Source organism: Dasypus novemcinctus, chromosome 10 (assembly GCF_030445035.2).
Source record: "Dasypus novemcinctus isolate mDasNov1 chromosome 10, mDasNov1.1.hap2, whole genome shotgun sequence".
Classification (NCBI taxonomy): Eukaryota; Metazoa; Chordata; class Mammalia; order Cingulata; family Dasypodidae; genus Dasypus; species Dasypus novemcinctus.
Genome location: NC_080682.1, coordinates 21015446 through 21032726, shown reverse-complemented (window position 1 = coordinate 21032726; position 17281 = coordinate 21015446). Strand labels below are relative to the sequence as shown.

At 45.2% G+C, this 17281-nt stretch overlaps 1 protein-coding gene across 4 annotated transcripts; it reads right to left on the bottom strand.

The window, feature by feature from the left end:
- Positions 1-5356: 5356 nt before the first annotated feature.
- On the bottom strand, positions 5357-8441 carry TIMM10 (translocase of inner mitochondrial membrane 10). Of its 4 annotated transcripts, none has more exons than XM_004471028.4 (3): positions 8357-8441; positions 7790-7906; positions 5357-5798 (listed from the first exon to the last, which is right to left on the bottom strand). In XM_004471028.4, exons 2-3 carry the CDS (start codon positions 7858-7860, stop codon positions 5597-5599), a joined length of 273 nt encoding a protein of 90 aa, XP_004471085.1. In that variant the 5' UTR covers positions 7861-7906; positions 8357-8441; the 3' UTR covers positions 5357-5596. The 4 variants fall into 4 exon arrangements, with proteins under 4 accessions (XP_004471085.1, XP_004471084.1, XP_004471083.1 ...); XM_004471027.5 differs by having other exon boundaries at positions 8292-8412; XM_004471026.5 differs by having other exon boundaries at positions 7790-7963; positions 8292-8387.
- Between the last annotated feature and the right edge of the window lie 8840 nt (positions 8442-17281).

Below are 17281 nucleotides of genomic sequence, written 5' to 3'. Positions count from 1 at the left end.
TTAGTGACTACTAGTGGGTAAAGGGATTTCATTCTTTGGGTGATGGAAATGTTCGGCAAATAGTGGTGATGGTTGTACATCTTTGTGAATATACTAAAAGCCACTGAATGTACATTTTAAAAAGGTGAGTTTTATGGTGTGTGAATATCTGAATCAATAAACAATAAAAAAGGCTTTGCCCGTGCCAGGCATTAGGGATTCAGTGATGAGCAAGACATAGTCCCTACCCTGGGAACACAATGTCCAGTGGGAGAGAGGAATAGATGAATCAAAGGATCACATATTAAGTGTAACTTCAACAAAAGAAAATGCTGTGGGGGAGAGGCGGATGGTGCTATGAGAACACGTAACTGGGGAGGCGGGTTTGACCTAGACGGGAAGTCAGACAGAGGTCCTTAAGGGTGATGATCATGCTAAGATCTGTAGACACATTTTTGTGCATCAGAAACAATAGGATTTATCCACCCACAAGAGAAAAGAAGCAGCACACACAACGGATCCCAGCACAGGAGGAAGCCTGATGGTATTCAGGGAACTGAGCAAGGGCCAATGTAGATGAAGCAAATAGAGTGAGGAGACTGTGGCAGGGGATTGCGGCTGGGAAGGTAGCTACAGGCTGATGGTATTGGCCCTTCTAAGACACTGAGTGCACGATAATCTCAAGTGACCCAAAGACAATGACACCCTCAATGATGGCCCCCAAGCTCTGCATCACATGGGCCCCACCTACTGCTCCCAGCCTCTATTCATGCTTTTTGCCTTTGTGGCCGCCTTCACTTCCATTATAGTCCATGCTCACTCCCACCTCAACTATTCCTGAGCCTAGAACATTTCGCCTGCCCTGGCCTAGCTAACTAATGGTCCAGATCTTGATTTAATGGTCACTTCCTAGTGGACAGCTCCTTGCCTAACCCTGGAACTAGATGGGCTAAATCCCTCTATGTGACAGACACAACACCAGAACTTCCCTTTGCTGAGCTTATCACGCTGTGGGTGCTTTCCTATGATGGACTCTCTGGGCTGGAGGGCAGGGACCTGTGCCCATCTTCTTCACCACAATCTCCCGGCCACTTAACCCAGAGCCCCCCACCCACCATGCTGCATGCTTGGGAAACTCCTATCCAACCTTCGAATCTCACTCACCTATGACTTTCTGGGGCAGACTTCCCTGAATACCCAGCTAGAGAACATGTTCCTTTTAACATTCCCAAGGGGTCATCTCTTGTAGCACTGATCACAAAGTAAAAGCAACTGGTTTTAAAATCTACCTCCCTCACTAGATTTTCTATCTTGTTCCTCTTGGCACCTAAACCCTAATTCTGCACCTAAAACCACACCTGACAAAACTCCCTTCAAGTTAGCCCACAAGAGGAGTGATGAAAATCTCCAAAACTGCTTGCAAATTTATATGTGCATGTGCGTTTTTCTGGGGAAAATGCTTCTGTCAGATTTTCCAAGAGGTCGTTAAGACATGAAAAAGGTTAAGAAACCTCTCCCAGGGAGCTGAAGGAGCTATCTTATCTTCAAAGCCACAGTGTCAATTTTGACTTCTACTACACAAAACCATCCCTGCCAGAATATAAGCTCCAAGAGGTCAAGAATCTTTATTTATTTGGCTCTTTAATGTATCCCAAGCACCTAAAACATTTGGTGCAAAATGACCAAAGCACAGTCTCAGACAACTGTACACGTGTAGAATGTGCATGTATTGGTTACCTATTGCTAACAAATTACCCCAAAATTTAGTGGCCTAAAATAACAGCATTTATTATCTCAGTCCCTTTAGGCCAGGAGGCAGCCTGTGGCTTAGCTGGGTCCTCTGGCTCAGGTCTCTCACAAGGCTGCCAAAAGTTGGTCAGGACTGCAGCCATCTGAAGCCTTGGCTTGGGGGGAAGATCTGCTTCCGGCTTGCTCACACGGCTGTTGGCAGGATGCAGTTCCTTGCTGGCTGTGGGCTGGAGGTGGACCTGACCAAAGGGCAGCTTATAACACAGAGCTGCTTCATCAGAGTAAATAAGTGAGAAGGGCCAGAAAGAGGGAGAGAGAGCCCTAACACCTAACACAACGGACATTACCATCTTTTTTAACTTAACCTCAGAAGTTGCATCTCCTCACCTTTGCTTGTTGTCAGAAGCAGCCCTCTGGGTCCAGCCCATACTCAAGGCAAAGGGTTAATACCAGGGGCAAGGGTCCCTGGGGGTCATCTTGGGAGGCTGCCTACCATGGTATCTTTACGTGGGCCTGAACCTTTCCTGATTTCTTGAAACGCCTTCTGGGAAGCAGATGTGGCTCAACTGATAGAGTGGCCCTCTACCAAATGGAGGGTCCAGGGTTTGATCCCGAGGGCCTCCTGACCAGTGTGGTAAGCTGGCCCATGCACAGTGCTGCCACACGCATGGAGTGCCGTGCCATGCAGGGGCATCCCCGCGTAGGGGTGCCCCACGCACAAGGTGTGCGCCCCGCAAGGAAAGCTGCCCTGTGTGAAAAAAGTGCAGCCTGCCCAAGAGTGGCACCACACACACGGAGAGCCTACGCAGCAAGATGACACAACAAAAAAGAGATGCAGTTTCCCAGGGCTGCCTGATAAAGCAAGTGGATGCAGAAGAACACACAGTTAAAGAACACAGAGAGCAAATGGGGGGTGGGGTGGAGAGAAATAAATAAAATTAATCTTAAAAATAAATAAATAAAAACGCTTTCTATGTGTGCCCCATGTCTCCTACTCTACCCTCTGCTCACTGAGGGCAAAGACACAGCAAATTCACTTTGGGCATTTCCCAGAGCTCTTTACATGACACAAGTCGTAAGTATTACTGAATGAAATATGAAATTGCTGACATATATCCCATCAGGGACCATTCCTCCGAATCCTAGAGGAGTCCTTCAAAGTGACCTTTGGGGTCTAAGTTAGAATCCTGGCTCTGCCACTTGCTTGCTACCTGACCTTAGCCAAGTTATTAACTTTCCAGAGACTCAGTTTCTTTGACTGTAAAACAGGAATGATCATACCTGCCTCACAGGGTAGTTATAAGGATTAACAGAAATAAAATCTTAAGGTACCTTGGTTAGCAGCAATGCTTCAATATTTGTTCTCCACATGGACCACACCAATGTAAGATGTTATTAATAAGGGAAAATGTGAGAGATGTAGGGGGTGGGGTATATGGGAATCCCCTATACTTTCAATGTAACTTTTCTGTAATCTGAAACTTCTCTAAAAATAAAGTTTATTACATGAAAAAAAAACCAAGAAACTTAGCACAAAGTTTAGCACAATCTAGCATCTCACTAAATGTTTAGCACATCTAGCTACTCTTACATCACCCTCCTTCTCCCCTCACTGGCTCCTTGCCATGCCTCCCCTCAATCCATTACCAACTATCATCTACCACCATCCACTTGGCCGGCAGCTAGGGTGAGCCTCTAAAATGCAGATCTGTCACTGCCAGGTTGAAATCCATCAAGAGTTTGCTAATGCCCTTGATAGGAGAAAATCCACACCCCTTAACACAGCTTGCCAGGTTTTTTGGAGCTGCGCCTGCCCTGCCTTCCAGCCTCATCTTTCACGACTACCTCCTTTCACACTCAGCACTCAGCCACACTGAAGCTTTCCTTTCCTAAGCATGCCACACTTTGTCACTATCCCCTCCAACTATAACCTTTTCCTCCCCTTCCTACCACCCCTTCTAGGTTTGCGATTCCAACTACGTGCTGAGAATTCTTTTCCTTGCTAAAACTGAGGACAAGTTAAGGTCAGGAACAATATCTATTTTCCTCACCACTCTCCTTTCCTCCAGCACAGTGCCTGCCAGAGTAGGCAAATAAACATTTCTGAAATTGTACACAGCAGCCCTAATCCCATGGGTAGAGAGCGCCACCTGTTGACCCAAATTTGCATCTCAGTACCTAGACGGGAGCCTTGGCTCTCTGCCCACTCAGAGGGCAGGGCAAATGGTTTTGAGGTTTTCCAAGGGGTCTTATCTGGTGTCTCCACCTCAAACCAAGCACTATTATTATTGAGTGCTTAACATGTGCCAGGCACTCTCCTGACTACTTTAGGTACTAAGGCAATTTTCACAACCATCCAACAAGGTAAGGACCTTTTATCACCATTTAGGAACAAGGTTAACAGGCAGAGTGATTAAATGCCTTGCCTGAGACCACTGGCTAGACTCTACCATGAAGGTGCAGCCATCACAGCGGCACTGATTGATGTCAACTGAAATCCCCTCTGGGTGACCCACACATATCCTGAAAGCTGCACGACCCTGTCAGAGCAAAGCCCAGAGCAGAAAGACTCAGCCCTCCTTGGAAGGGCAAGTGCAGGAGCAGCCCTGGCCTCCCTGTTGTTGCTCCACTTGCATGACCTCCAGCAAGCAACTCCTCGGATCCTCCACTTCCCAATAGGACCTTTAGCCCAAACGGGAGGATTAGACTGGAAAGAAAGGTGAGGAGCCCAAGCCCCAGCTTAGGCAATGGCAGTGGTTATCACTTAGTCCCTTCCTTCCATCTGGACCCAGGCAGGCTCAGTCATGTCATCCACTTCCTGATACTATCATTTAGAACTAAGAGGTTGACTTCCTTCCAAAATCTAATCTACTTCTCACCTTTACCTCTAAATCACTCCTTTTTATCATTTGTGAAAAACACCTGCCTGCCTGTCTCCAGTTTTTTTTATATATATATAGCTAATATTTATTGAGTACTTCCTAGGTCCCAGTCATTATTCCAAGTGTTTTACACATATTAACTCATTAAAACCTCACAATAGGGAAGCGGACTTGGCCCAGTGGTTAGGACGTCCGTCTACCACATGGGAGGTCTGCGGTTCAAACCCCGGGCCTCCTTGACCCGTGTGGAGCTGGCCCATGTGCAGTGCTGATGCACGCAAGAAGTGCCCTGCCACGCAGGGGTGTCCCCCACGTAGGGGAGCCCCATGCGCAAGGAGTGTGCCCCGTAAGGAGAGCCGCCCGGCGTGAAAGAAAGTGCAGCCTGCCCAGGAATGGCGCCGGCCCACACTTCCCGTGTCGCTGACGACAACAGAAGCGGACAAAAGAAACAAGATGCAGCAAATAGACACAGAGAACAGACAACCGGGGGGGGGGGGGGGAATTAAATTAAATAAATAAATCTTTAAAAAACAAAAAACAAAAAAACCTCACCACAATAGCTGTATGAGGCAGGCACTATTATGTTCCCCACCTTATGGATGAGGAAGCTCAAGCCAAGAGGAGCGACATGCTCAGGGTAAGTTGTCATACCAGTCTGTACTCTTAAACACTATGTTAGACTCCCTCTGCAGGCAGGTACTGGGTCTGCTCTTTCCTCCAGAGTGCCAAGCACACTGCTTTGCACATAGTAGGGGTCAAACTTATTTTAATATATATAAATATACACATACACACAATTTTTATTCCAGTGTGACAATGCTCCTTCTTCAATCAGGAAAGAGCTTTACCATACACTCCAGGCTCCTGGAGACCATCCAGAGAGAGCCGAAGCCTAGCAGTCTTCACAGATGGCACCCAATGGGGGGCACTTTTATTAGGAAGTGGGAAGGGGCAGATGCACCCCAGGGTGTATACTGTCTGGGGCTTCACACAGGCCCAGAACTCTGCTGCACCCTCTTCATCAGCTCTTCGTCCTGCATAGACAACTCTGTCAACTTTTTGCCCATCCGCTCATGGATGTCTAGGTACTTGGAGACACACCGGTCCAGGCATACAGACTCGCCCTTGGACAGTTCTGCTTCCTTGTAGTGGGGAGGCACGCACTTCCGGTGGCAGGCACTGGTCATTCTGGGAGAAAGAAAGGGCAAAGTCAGGTCAGCAGCATCCTGTGACATCTTAGGGACCCTCAACCACTCCTGCCCAGCTATACTGATTTTACCTTTCCAAAGAAGACAGTGTAAATCCTGTTTGCACCTTAACCAGCCTGGAAGGCCCTTGAATAGGAACCCTGTCTGAGCCCATATAGATGAATAATTAAATAGAAACTATTAACTGAATTATGGCAGGCATGACAGTTCTTTAAATGGATTCCCTTGCGAAGCAGACTTGGCTCAGTGGATAGGGCATCCGTCTACCATATGGGAGGTCCATGGTTCAAACCCTGGGCCTCCTTGACCCATGCAGAGCTGGCCCATGCACAGTGCTGATGTGTGCAAGGAATGCCGTGCCACGCAGGGGTGCCCCCCACGGAGGGGAGCCCCATGTGCAAGGAGTGCACTCTGTAAGGAGAGCTGCCCAGCGCGAAAGTGCAGCCTGCCCAGGAATGGCGCCACACACAAAGAGAGCTGACACAACAAGATGATGCAACAAAAAGAAACAGATTCCCATGCCGCTGACAACAACAGAAGTGGACAAATAGAAGAACATGCAGCAAATGGACACAGAGAACAGACAACTGGGGCAGGGTGGGGTGGGGCAGGGCGGGGAAGGGGAGAGAAATAAATAAATCTTTAAAAAAATAAAATAAAAGGATTCCCTTATGCAGTCCTTATCATAACCCTACAAGGTAGGCACTATCATTATGCCCACTTCATGGACGGGGAAATTAAGGTACAGAGAGACTCAGTAATTTGCTGAGGATCACACAGAGCTAGGCTAAGAACCCAGATAGTCTGACTTCACAGCCTACATTTTAAAACCATTTTAATATATAGCCTCCAACAAACCAAGCAATTAAGAGAGAAGATAGAGAGCTTCAGCTGATAAAAATATCAAACTGCTTTCTCTGTGTTGGGATTTTTTTTTTTAAGATTTATTTATTTATTTTTTTGCCTTCCCCTCCTCCTGCCCTGCTGTTTTTGCTGTCTGTGTTGTCTTCTCTTCTCATTTTCTCTCCTCTAAGATTCACCCAGATTTGATCCTGGAGACTCCTGATGTGGAGAGAAGTTCCCTATCAACTGTGCCACCTCAGTTCCTGGTTTCTGCTACACTTCACCTTGACTCTCCCCTTGTCTCTCTTTTGTTACATCATCATCTTGCTGTGTGACTCACTTGCGCGGGCACTGGCTCACCACGCGGGCACTGGTTCACCATGTAGGCACTCGCATGGGCACTGGCTCTCCGCACAGGCATGCTTTCTCTTCTTTTTCATCAGGAGGCCCCAGGGCTTGAACCCAGGTCCTCTCATAGGGTAGGCAAAAGCTCTACCACTTAAGCCACATCCGCTTCTCTCCTGTATTGGGATTTATGTTAAGGGTTTGTCACATATTTTTACATTTGATATATACCACGTTTCTATGATGAAGGCTCTATTATTATCTACATATTATATATGAGGAAATTATATCAAAGGACCCATGAAACTTGCCCAAGACGTAATGCTGCGATTATGGAATCAGGGTTTGTTCCCCAATTTGCCTAATGGTTATGAGCCCTAGCACTGGAGTCAGACTGAGGTACTCGTCCTGACATTGCTAGTGACCAGCTGTGAACCCTGAGGTAGTTAAACTTAAACTCTAGAAGCCTCAAATTCCCTATCTTAAAATGGACTAATAAAATGACCCCCACGGATTGGTTTGAATTTTAAAAGTTTCTCTCCCAGCTTGGCTCCTTCCTCTCCAGTTCCATCCCAATCTAAAGTCCAACTTGATTTGGTGACTCCATACCGAGTCTCCATTAGCTGTATATCATAGGAGGGGTCTGGACAGATAGGCATGGGCCTCTGGCTTCCCTTGACTGAGGAAAGCACTTTTCAGAAGTTCTCCACCCTGCTCTGAGAAAGGGTGACACCAAGGCTCATGCTCCAAGACTTAGGGTCGTGCTGGGCCGGCTCTCATTACCTGTTGTACATATCTGCCATCATCTCCACCTCCAACTCCGCCGCCAGCTGCTGGGCCCTGAGTGGATCCATCTCAGGCCGGGCACCGTGGAGGAGGTCTCCTTCCGGCCTCCTAGTCCTGGGGGCAGACATCACTGTCAGGGCCCACACTCCGTTCGCTCTCCTACCTCAGGGCCTGGAAATACGTCACACCTGAAGGAGCCCACAGAGCTCAGCGAGCCCCACCACTCCATTCACAGATGTGGACACTAAGGTCCGAAGGGGAACACTGCCTAGCCCAAGGTCACATAGTACGTCAATGGAGGGGCTGGGAATCGAGTCCTAGCGCCCTGACGCCCAGTCCCGCGGAGTCACCTCTCTCCAGAATACCGAGAGACCGGAGTGGAAAGCCATCAAAAACGGCGGGACCGAGACGTCCTGGGCCCGGACCCCAGGGCCGCAACTCAGAAATGGCGGCACCATCACCGGAGCTACCTCGCGGTCAGAAGTTACAGGTCACTCACCTTGGCCTGGGGCCGGTCAATATGCCCCCCGTGTCCCCAACTTCGGGCGAACACTAGAAACTCACCCAGCTCCGGGTCAAGCAAGGCGGAAGCACGTGGGTCACTTCCGGGAGGGGAGTCCCACCTCCTCTTTGAACCCGACTCGCTTCCGGAATTAAGCACCAATGAGGCGGAGCCGGGAAGTCCGCTACCATAGAGAGGGAGCCGCCGGGCCCCGCCCAAGGCCAAGACGAGTTGAAAATGCTAGAGGGGCTCCAAAATACCATAGAGGTCTGGGCGGGGTGTAGAGCATCCTCAGCCTGGTTGAAATTCAAGTCCCCCGGACTGTCACTTAGAGGTTCGAGTTTATTGGTTATCTAGGAAGGAGCCTTGACCACAGAGCTCGGTCATCCTCACACCTACCCTGGAGAGCAGGCGCTTGAACGCAAGCCAGGCGTGACGCAAAACCGCGGTTTTTGGTTTTGCTGCACATAGCTCTTTTGAAAGTCCTGATGCCCTGGCCTTAAGTCATACTAAATAAATCAGAATCTCTGGGAACCAGACCTAGGCAAAGATAAGTGAGGCGCAGTTCCTACTCGCAGAAGACCAGACAAGTAAAGATTATGTTTTATTTATTCTCCCTGGGCAATAGAGAGATTCCCAGGAGCCATTTCGGCTGCCACCTGAGTTAATCTACTGCATTTGATGAGGGAGAGGACTGGTGAGCTCTTCATCATTCGGGAAAAAAATGTTCGCGCTTGCGCACGCACACACACAGACACACGCCTCCAAATACACTTTAGCCCCTTGATTTTTCGCGTAATTTCCCGGGAAACTAATCCACAAAATGCAAAGAATGGACACAAGGGTACACTGCCCATTGGAGAATGTGGGCTGTATGAACAAATATAAACTCAGCTCTTTGTCTTTAGCTTTCTAGGTGCTTCCCCAATCGTCCATGACAGTCCTGATTTTAAACAATCTGTCTCATTACTGTTCTAAGGACTCATCTTTGTCAAACTCTGTGTCCTGATTATTTTTTCTTTTTTATGCCCATCCCACACTGTCTTGATTACTATAATTTTGTAGTAAATTTTTGTTCAGTTTTCTTATATGTAAAATGGGTATAATAATACCTGCCTCATTTGAGATTTAAAAGAAATAATATGAACAAATGATTGATACATACAACAACATGGATGGATCTCAAGGTGTTTTAGTTTGCTAAAAAGCTGCCAAAAGCAACATACCAGAAATGGGTTGGCTTTTACAAGGGGAATGTATTAACTTTATAAGCTTACAGTTCTGAGGCTGTGAAAATGTCCAAATCAAGGCTTCATCAAGTGATGCTTTTATCCCTGAAGACAGGCCACTGATGACCCTGGACTCCTCTATTGCATGGCAAGGCGCATGGCGGCATCTGCCAACGGCTGTCTTCTCCTCCAGTCTCCGTTACCGACAGCTTCTTGCTTCATGGCTTTGTCTTTGCTTCTCTGTTTCATTAATTTCAACTTATGAGTTCTCTCTCAGCTTCTGGGGGTTTCTCTCTGTCTCTGTGGCTCCCTCTCTCTGTATTCATCTCATTTATAAAGGACTCCAGTAAGAGGATTACAGCCCATCCTGGACTTCCAGGAAGATGGAGGACTAGAAAGACAAGGGACTCTCTTATCCCCCAGAAAAACGGCTGGAGGAGAGACAGAAAAGTCCTGGAAAAAAATCTTCTAGGATTTAGGACACCAGGGGAAGGCTGGACACCGCCCAAAAGAGTGAGGGGAAAAGGAAAATCCAGACGACAAAACTGCAGCTGCGGCATCCTCCACCACCCTATAGACACATTTAAATTCTCAGGCCTTGGGGGCCAGAGGCTACAAAGCAGCCCCCAGTGGCCCTCTCCCTAGGAAAGGTGAGAGGAACACAGCCTAAAGCTAACTCAGCGTTTGACCCACAAATTTGGTCTGCTGTGTCCCATGAGCCCTTCCAGGGCCATCCATATCCTGCCTACAAGAGACGCCCTTTACACCCAAGGAAACAAACTAGCTGAAAGTGAAAGGTTGGAAAAAATACCCCACGCAAACAGTAACCAAAAAAGGGCAGGGTTAGTTATACTAATATCAGACAAAACAGACTTTAAGTGCAAAAAAAAAGTTATGAGATACAGAAGGCCATTATATATTAATAAAAGGGAAAATCCACCAGGAAGGGATAACTGTCCTAAATACCTATGCACCAAATCAGGGTGCCCCAAAATACATGAGGCAAACTCTGGCAAAACTGACGGATGAAATGAACATCTCTACAATAATTGTTGGAGACTTCAACACACCACTCACATCATTAGATAGAACTAGACAGAAGATCACCAAGAAAACAGAACTTGAACAATGTGATAAATGAGCTAGACCTAACAGACATACACAGAATGTTGCACCCAAACTCAGTGGGACATATATTCTTCACAAGTGTTCATGGTTCTTTCTCCAGGATAGACCACATGTTATGTCACAATGCAGGTCTCAATAAATATGAAAAGATTGAAATTATACAAAGCACCTTCTCAGATCATAATGGAATGAAACTGGAAATCGATAGTAGATGAGGGGAGTGGTTGCAGCTCAAATGCTTGAGTGCCTGCTTCCCACATGGGAGGTCCCAGGTTCAGGCACCGATATCTCCTAAAGAAAATAAAATAAAACAATAAGCAAACAAAATGGGGGAAAAAACTAACTCAGGGGAGCCAATGTGGCTCAGTGGTTGAGTGCCGGCTTCCCAAATAAAAGGTCCCAGGTTCAATTCCCAGCCCTGGTACCTCAAAAAAATAAATAAATAATGGATGGGAAAGAAATCAATTCAAAATGTGTGGAGGCTGAACAACACACTCTTAAATAATTAGTGGGTCAAAGGAGACATTGTAAGTGAAATTAGTAAATATATTAAGATGAATGAAAATGAGAACATGACTTATCAAAGCTTATAAAATACAGCAAAAACAGTCCTGAGAGGGAAATTTATAGCCTAAATGCCTATATTATAAAAGAAAAAAAAAAGAGCTAAAATCAAAGATCTAGGGAAGTAGACGTGGCTCAACTAATAGAATGTCCGTCTACCATACGCAGGGTCCAGAGTTCAATCCCCAGGGCCTCCTGATCCGTGTGGTGAGTTGGGTCATGTGCACTGCTGCGGTGCGCAAGGAGTGCCATGCCACGCAGGGGCATCCGCACATAGGGGTGCCCCATGTGCAAGGTGTGCGCCCCACAAGGAGAGCTGCCCCGCATGAAAAAAGCACAACCCACCCGCCCAGGAATGGTGCTGCACACAAAGAGAGCTGATGCAGCCAGATGACACAACAAAAAAGAGACACAGTTTCCCAGTGCCACCGAATAATGTAAACAGACACTAAAGAACACACAGCAAAGGGACACAGAGAACAGACAATGGAGGGGGAGGGGAGAGAAATAAATAAAATAAAATAAAAGATCCAGCTGAACAACTGGAGAAACTAAAAAAGAATGGCAATTCATTCCCAAAGCAAGCAGAAGGAAAGAAATAATAAAAACTAAAGCAGAAATAAATGAAATTGAGAACAAAAAAAAAAAATAGAGAAAATCAATAAACCAAAAGCTGGTTGTTTGAGAAGATCAATAATATTGACAAACCCTAACCTGGACTAACAAAGGAAAAAAGAGAAAAAACACAAATAAAATTAGAGTATATTATGAGAAACTGTATGCCAACATACTAGACAACCTAGAGGAAGTGGACAAATTCCTAGAAATGCAAAACAACCTACACCAATGCTACAAGAAATACAAGAACATAACAAATCAATCTCATTTAAAGAGATTGAATCTGCTATCAAAAATCTCCCAACAATGAATTTACAGGTGAATTCTACCAAGCATTTCAAGAGAAATTAACACCAATCCTATTTAAACTCTTCCAAAAAATTGAGGGGGGGCGGAAATTATCCAAACATGAAGCAAACATCACCCTAATTTTTATGAAGCAAACATCACCCTAATACCAAAGCCAGATAAAAACACTAAAAGTAAAGAAAATCACAGACCAATCTCTCTCATGACCATAGATGCAAAAATTCTCAACAAAATACTTGCAAGTAGAATCCAACGGCATATCAAAAATTTACACATCACGAACAAGTGGGATTTATTCATAGTATACAAAGGTAGTTCAACATAAGAAAACCAATTAAAGTAATACACTACATTAAAAAATTGAAGAAAAAAAGACCACGATCATCTCAATTGGTGCAGAAAAGGCGTTCAACAAAATCCAGCATCCTTTCTTGGTTAAAAACACTTCCAAAGATAGGAATAGAAGGAAAATTTCTCAATTTGATAAAGGGCATATATGAAAAATCCACAGCCAGCATTGTACTCAAAGGGGAAAGGATGAAAGCTTTCTCTCTAAGATCAGGAGCAAGACAAGAAGGCCTAAGAATGTCATTGTGTTAGAAGTTCAACTGGAGAAATTAGGCAAGCAATTAGTGCAATTAGACAAGAAAAATAATAATAAAAGGCATCAAAATAGGAAAAGAGGAAGTAAAATTCTATTTACAGGTGACATGATCCTATGTTTAGAAAATTCTGAAATGTCTACAACAAAGCTACTTGAGCTAATAAATGAGTTCAGCGAAGTGGCAAGGTACAAGACCAAAACACAAAAATCAGTCGTGTTCGTGTACCCTAATATTGAACAATCTGAGGAGGAACTCAGGGGGGAAATTCCACTTACAATAGCAAAGAGAAGACTCAAATACCTAGGACTCAATTTAACCAAAGAAGGACAGGGCCTATATATAGAAAACTACAATATAATACTAAAAGAAATCAGTGAAGACATAAAGAAATGGAAAGACATTCTGTGTTCATGGATTGGAAGACTAAATATCATGACGATGTCATTCCTACCCAAACTGATTAATACATTCAATGCAATACCAATCAAAATTCCTACAGCCTACTTTACAGAAATAGAAAAGGCAATTACCAAATTCATTTGGAAGGGAAAGTGCACCTGAATAGCCAAAAGCATTCTAAAAAAGAAGTGCCATGTGGGGAGAATTTCACTGCCCGACTTTGAAACATATTATAAAGCTATGGTGGTCAAAACAGCATGGTATTGACATAAAGATAGACACATCAATCAGTGGAATAGAATTGAGAGCCCATAAATAAACCCTCACCCCTATGGCCAACTGGTTTTTGACTAAGCTAAAGCCATGTTAATGAAAAGGAAAAAAAAACACAGTCTCTTCAACAAATGGTTCTGGGAGAACTGGATGTTGATAACCAAGAGAATGAAAAAAGATCCCTATCTCACTCCCTATACAAGAGTCAACCCAAAATAGATCAAAGATCTAAATATAAAAGTCAGGACCATAAAACTACTAGAAGAAAATGTAGGGAAACCTCTTAAGTCCTTGTGGTAGGTGGTGGTTTCTTGGACCTTACACCCAAAGAATGAACAACAAAAGAAAAATTAAGTAAATGGGACCTTCTCAAAATTAAACAATTTTGCACCTCACAGGACTTTATCAAAAGGGTGAAAAGGCAGCTGACGCAATGGGACAAAATATTTGGAAATCACATATTCACTAAGGGTTTAATATCCACAATATATAAAGAGATGCTACAACTCAACAATAAAAAGGGAAGCGGATGTGGCTCAAGCAATTGGGCTCCCATCTACCATATAGGAGGTCCAGAGTTTGACACCCAGGGCCTCCTAGTGAAGGCATGCTGGCCCGTGTGGTAAACTGGCCCATGCAGAGAGCTGCCCTGCACAGAGTGCTGCCCTGTGCAGGATTGCTGCCCTGCACAGAATGCTGCCCTGTACAGGAGTGCTGGCCTACACAGAAAGCTGGTGCAACAAGATGAGGCAGCAAAAAGAGACACACGGAGAGATAATAAGAGACACAGCAGTTCAGGAGCTGAGGTGGCACAAGAATGATCGCTTCTCTCCCACTCTAGAAGGTCTCAGTATCAGTTCCCGGAGCCGCCTAATGAGAATACAAGCAGATACAGAAGAACACAGAGCGAATGGACACAGAGAGCAATGGAGGGAAGGGGAGAAATAAATACACAAATAAATCTTAAAAAAAAAAAAAACAATAAGAAGACAAAGTACCTAATTTTAAAATGGGCAAAATATTTGAATAGACATCTGTCCAAAGAAGAAATACAAATAGCGAAAAAACACATGAAAAAAATGCTCAATATCACTAGCAATTAGGAAAATGTAAATCAAAGCTACAGTGAGAGGGAAGGGGATGTGGTTCAGGCGACTGGGCTCCCACCTACCACATGGGAGGTCTCTGTTCAGATCCTGGTGCCTCCTAAAGAAGACAGCAACAGGTAGGTGCAGCAAGCTGACACAACAAGAGATATAAGAAGAAAAACATAATGAGACATACAAGAAAGCAGGGAGCAGAGGCTCCTGGTGCCTTCTAAGGAAGACAGTGAGCTGATGTGATGGGCAGGTGCAGTGAGCTGATGCAACAAGAGATGCTGGGAGGAAAAATGTAATGAGAGACAACAAAACAGGGAGCAGAGATGGCTCAAGCGATTAGGCATTCACCTCCCTCCCACATCAGAGGTCCTGGGTTCAGCTCCCAGTGCCTCCTAAAGAATCAAGGAGGGAAGCAGATTTGGCTCAAGGGATAGAGTGTCCACCTACCACATGGGAGGTCCAGGGTTCAAACCCAGGGCCTCCTGACCCGAGTGGTGAGCTGGCCCCTGCACAGTGCTGATGCGCACAAGGAGTGCCGTGCCACACAGGGGTGTCCCCCATGTAGGTGAACCCTACGTGCAAGGAGTGTGCCCCGTAAGGAGAGCCGTCCCATGTCAAAAAATTGCAGCCTGACCAGGAGTGGTGCCACACACACGGAGAGCTGACACAGCAAAATGATGCAACAAAAAGAGATACAGATTCCTGGTGCTGCTGACAAGAATAGAAGCAGACACAGAAGAACACACAGTGAATGGACACAGAGAGCAGACACTAGGTGGGGAGGGGAAGCGGAGAGAAATAAATAAAAAATAAATCTTTAAAAAAAAAAGAATCAAGGAAAGACAAATTCATACAGCAAGTGAAAAACAGCAAGGGGGTGGGGAGAAATAAGTAAATAAAATAAATCTTAAAAAAAAAAGCTACAGGGAAGCAGACTTGGCCCAGCAGATAGGGCATCTGTCTACCACATGGGAGGTCCGCGGTTCAAATCCCGGGCCTCCTTGACCCGTGTAGAGCTGGCCCATGCGCAGTGCTGATGCGCGCAAGGAGTGCTGTGGCACGCAGGGGTGTCCCCGCGTAGGGGAGCCCCACGTGCAAGGAGTGCACCCCGTAAGGAGAGCCGCCCAGCATGAAAGAAAGTTCAGCCTGCCCAGGAATGGCACTGCACACACCGAGAGCTGACACACAAGATGAAGCAACAAAAAGAAACACAGATTCCCGTGCCACTAACAACAGAAGCGGACAGAGAAGAACATGCAGCAAAATGGACACAGAGAGCAGATAACGGGGGGTCGGGGGGAGGATTGGGAGTGGGGGGAAAGGGGAGAGAAATTTTTTTTTAAAAGATTAAAAAAAAAAAGAAAATGTAACTTTAAAAAAAAAAGCTACAATGAGATATCATTTCACCTATTAGAATGACCACTATTAAAAAGATAGAGAACTACAAATGTTGGAGAGGATGTGGAGAGATAGGAACACTTACTTATTACTGTTGGTGGGTATGTAGAATGGTACAGCCACTGTGGAAGACTGTTTGGCAGTTCCTAAAGAAGTTAAACATAGATTTGCCACGTGACCCTGCAATACCACTACTGAGTATATACCCAGAAGAACTGAGAGCAGTGACACAAACAGACATCTGCACACCAACGTTCATAACGGCATTATTCATGATTGCCAAAGAATGGAAACAACCCAGGTGTCCATCAACTGATGAATGGATAAACAAATTGTGGTATATTCACACGATGTAATATTATGCAGCTGTAAGAAGAAATGAAATCATAAAGCATATGACAGCATGGATGAACCTGAAGGACATTATGATGAGTGAATCAAGCCAGACACAAAAGGACAAATACTGTATTAATGCACTACTATGAACGAAGTAATTGAGTAATCTCATGGAGTTAATAACTTGAATATGGGACACCAGAAAAAAGAATGCAGTTAGGAAATGGAAAGCTGAGGGTTAACTTGTGCATAAGTTAATATTTGGAAATGAATAGAAGCAAAATAATGTAACATTGAAGTGTATAGCATAGTAATATCACATGTGAAATATGAATATGGGTAAAACTGCATATATAAGACCGTTTTTCTTTGAAACTGAACTAATATGTTAATACTACAAGATGATTAAAACAGACAAAAAAAAATTAAGTGAAAGAAACCAGACACAAAGTACTACATATTGTATGACTCCATTTATATAAAATGTGAATACAAATCAATTTATAAAGATGAAATTGGATTAGTAGTTATGTAAGTCTGGGGAAGGATAGAGGGATTGAGAGGTGACTGCTAAGGGGTGTGGGGTTTTTCTCTTTGAAGTAATGAAATTGTTCTAAAATCTTTTGTGGTGGGAAGCGGACTTGGCCCAAGGGATACGGCATCCGCTACCATATGGGAGGTCTGCAGTTCAAACCCCGGGCCTCCTCGACTGGTGTGGAGCTGGCCCATGCACAATACCGATGTGTGCAAGGAGTGCCCTGCCACGCAGGGGTGTCCCCCGCATAGAGGAGCCCCACACACAAGGAGTGCGCCCCGTAAAGAGAGCCACACAGCGCGAAAGAAAGTGCAGCCTGTCCAAGAATGGCGCCATCCACATGGAGAGCTGACACAACAAGATGATGCAACAAAGGGAAACACAGATTCCTGGTGCCGCTGATAAGGATAGAAGCGGTCACAGAAGAACACACAGTGAATGGACACAGAGATCAGACAACTGGGAGGGTGGGAGAGGGAAAGAAATAAATAAA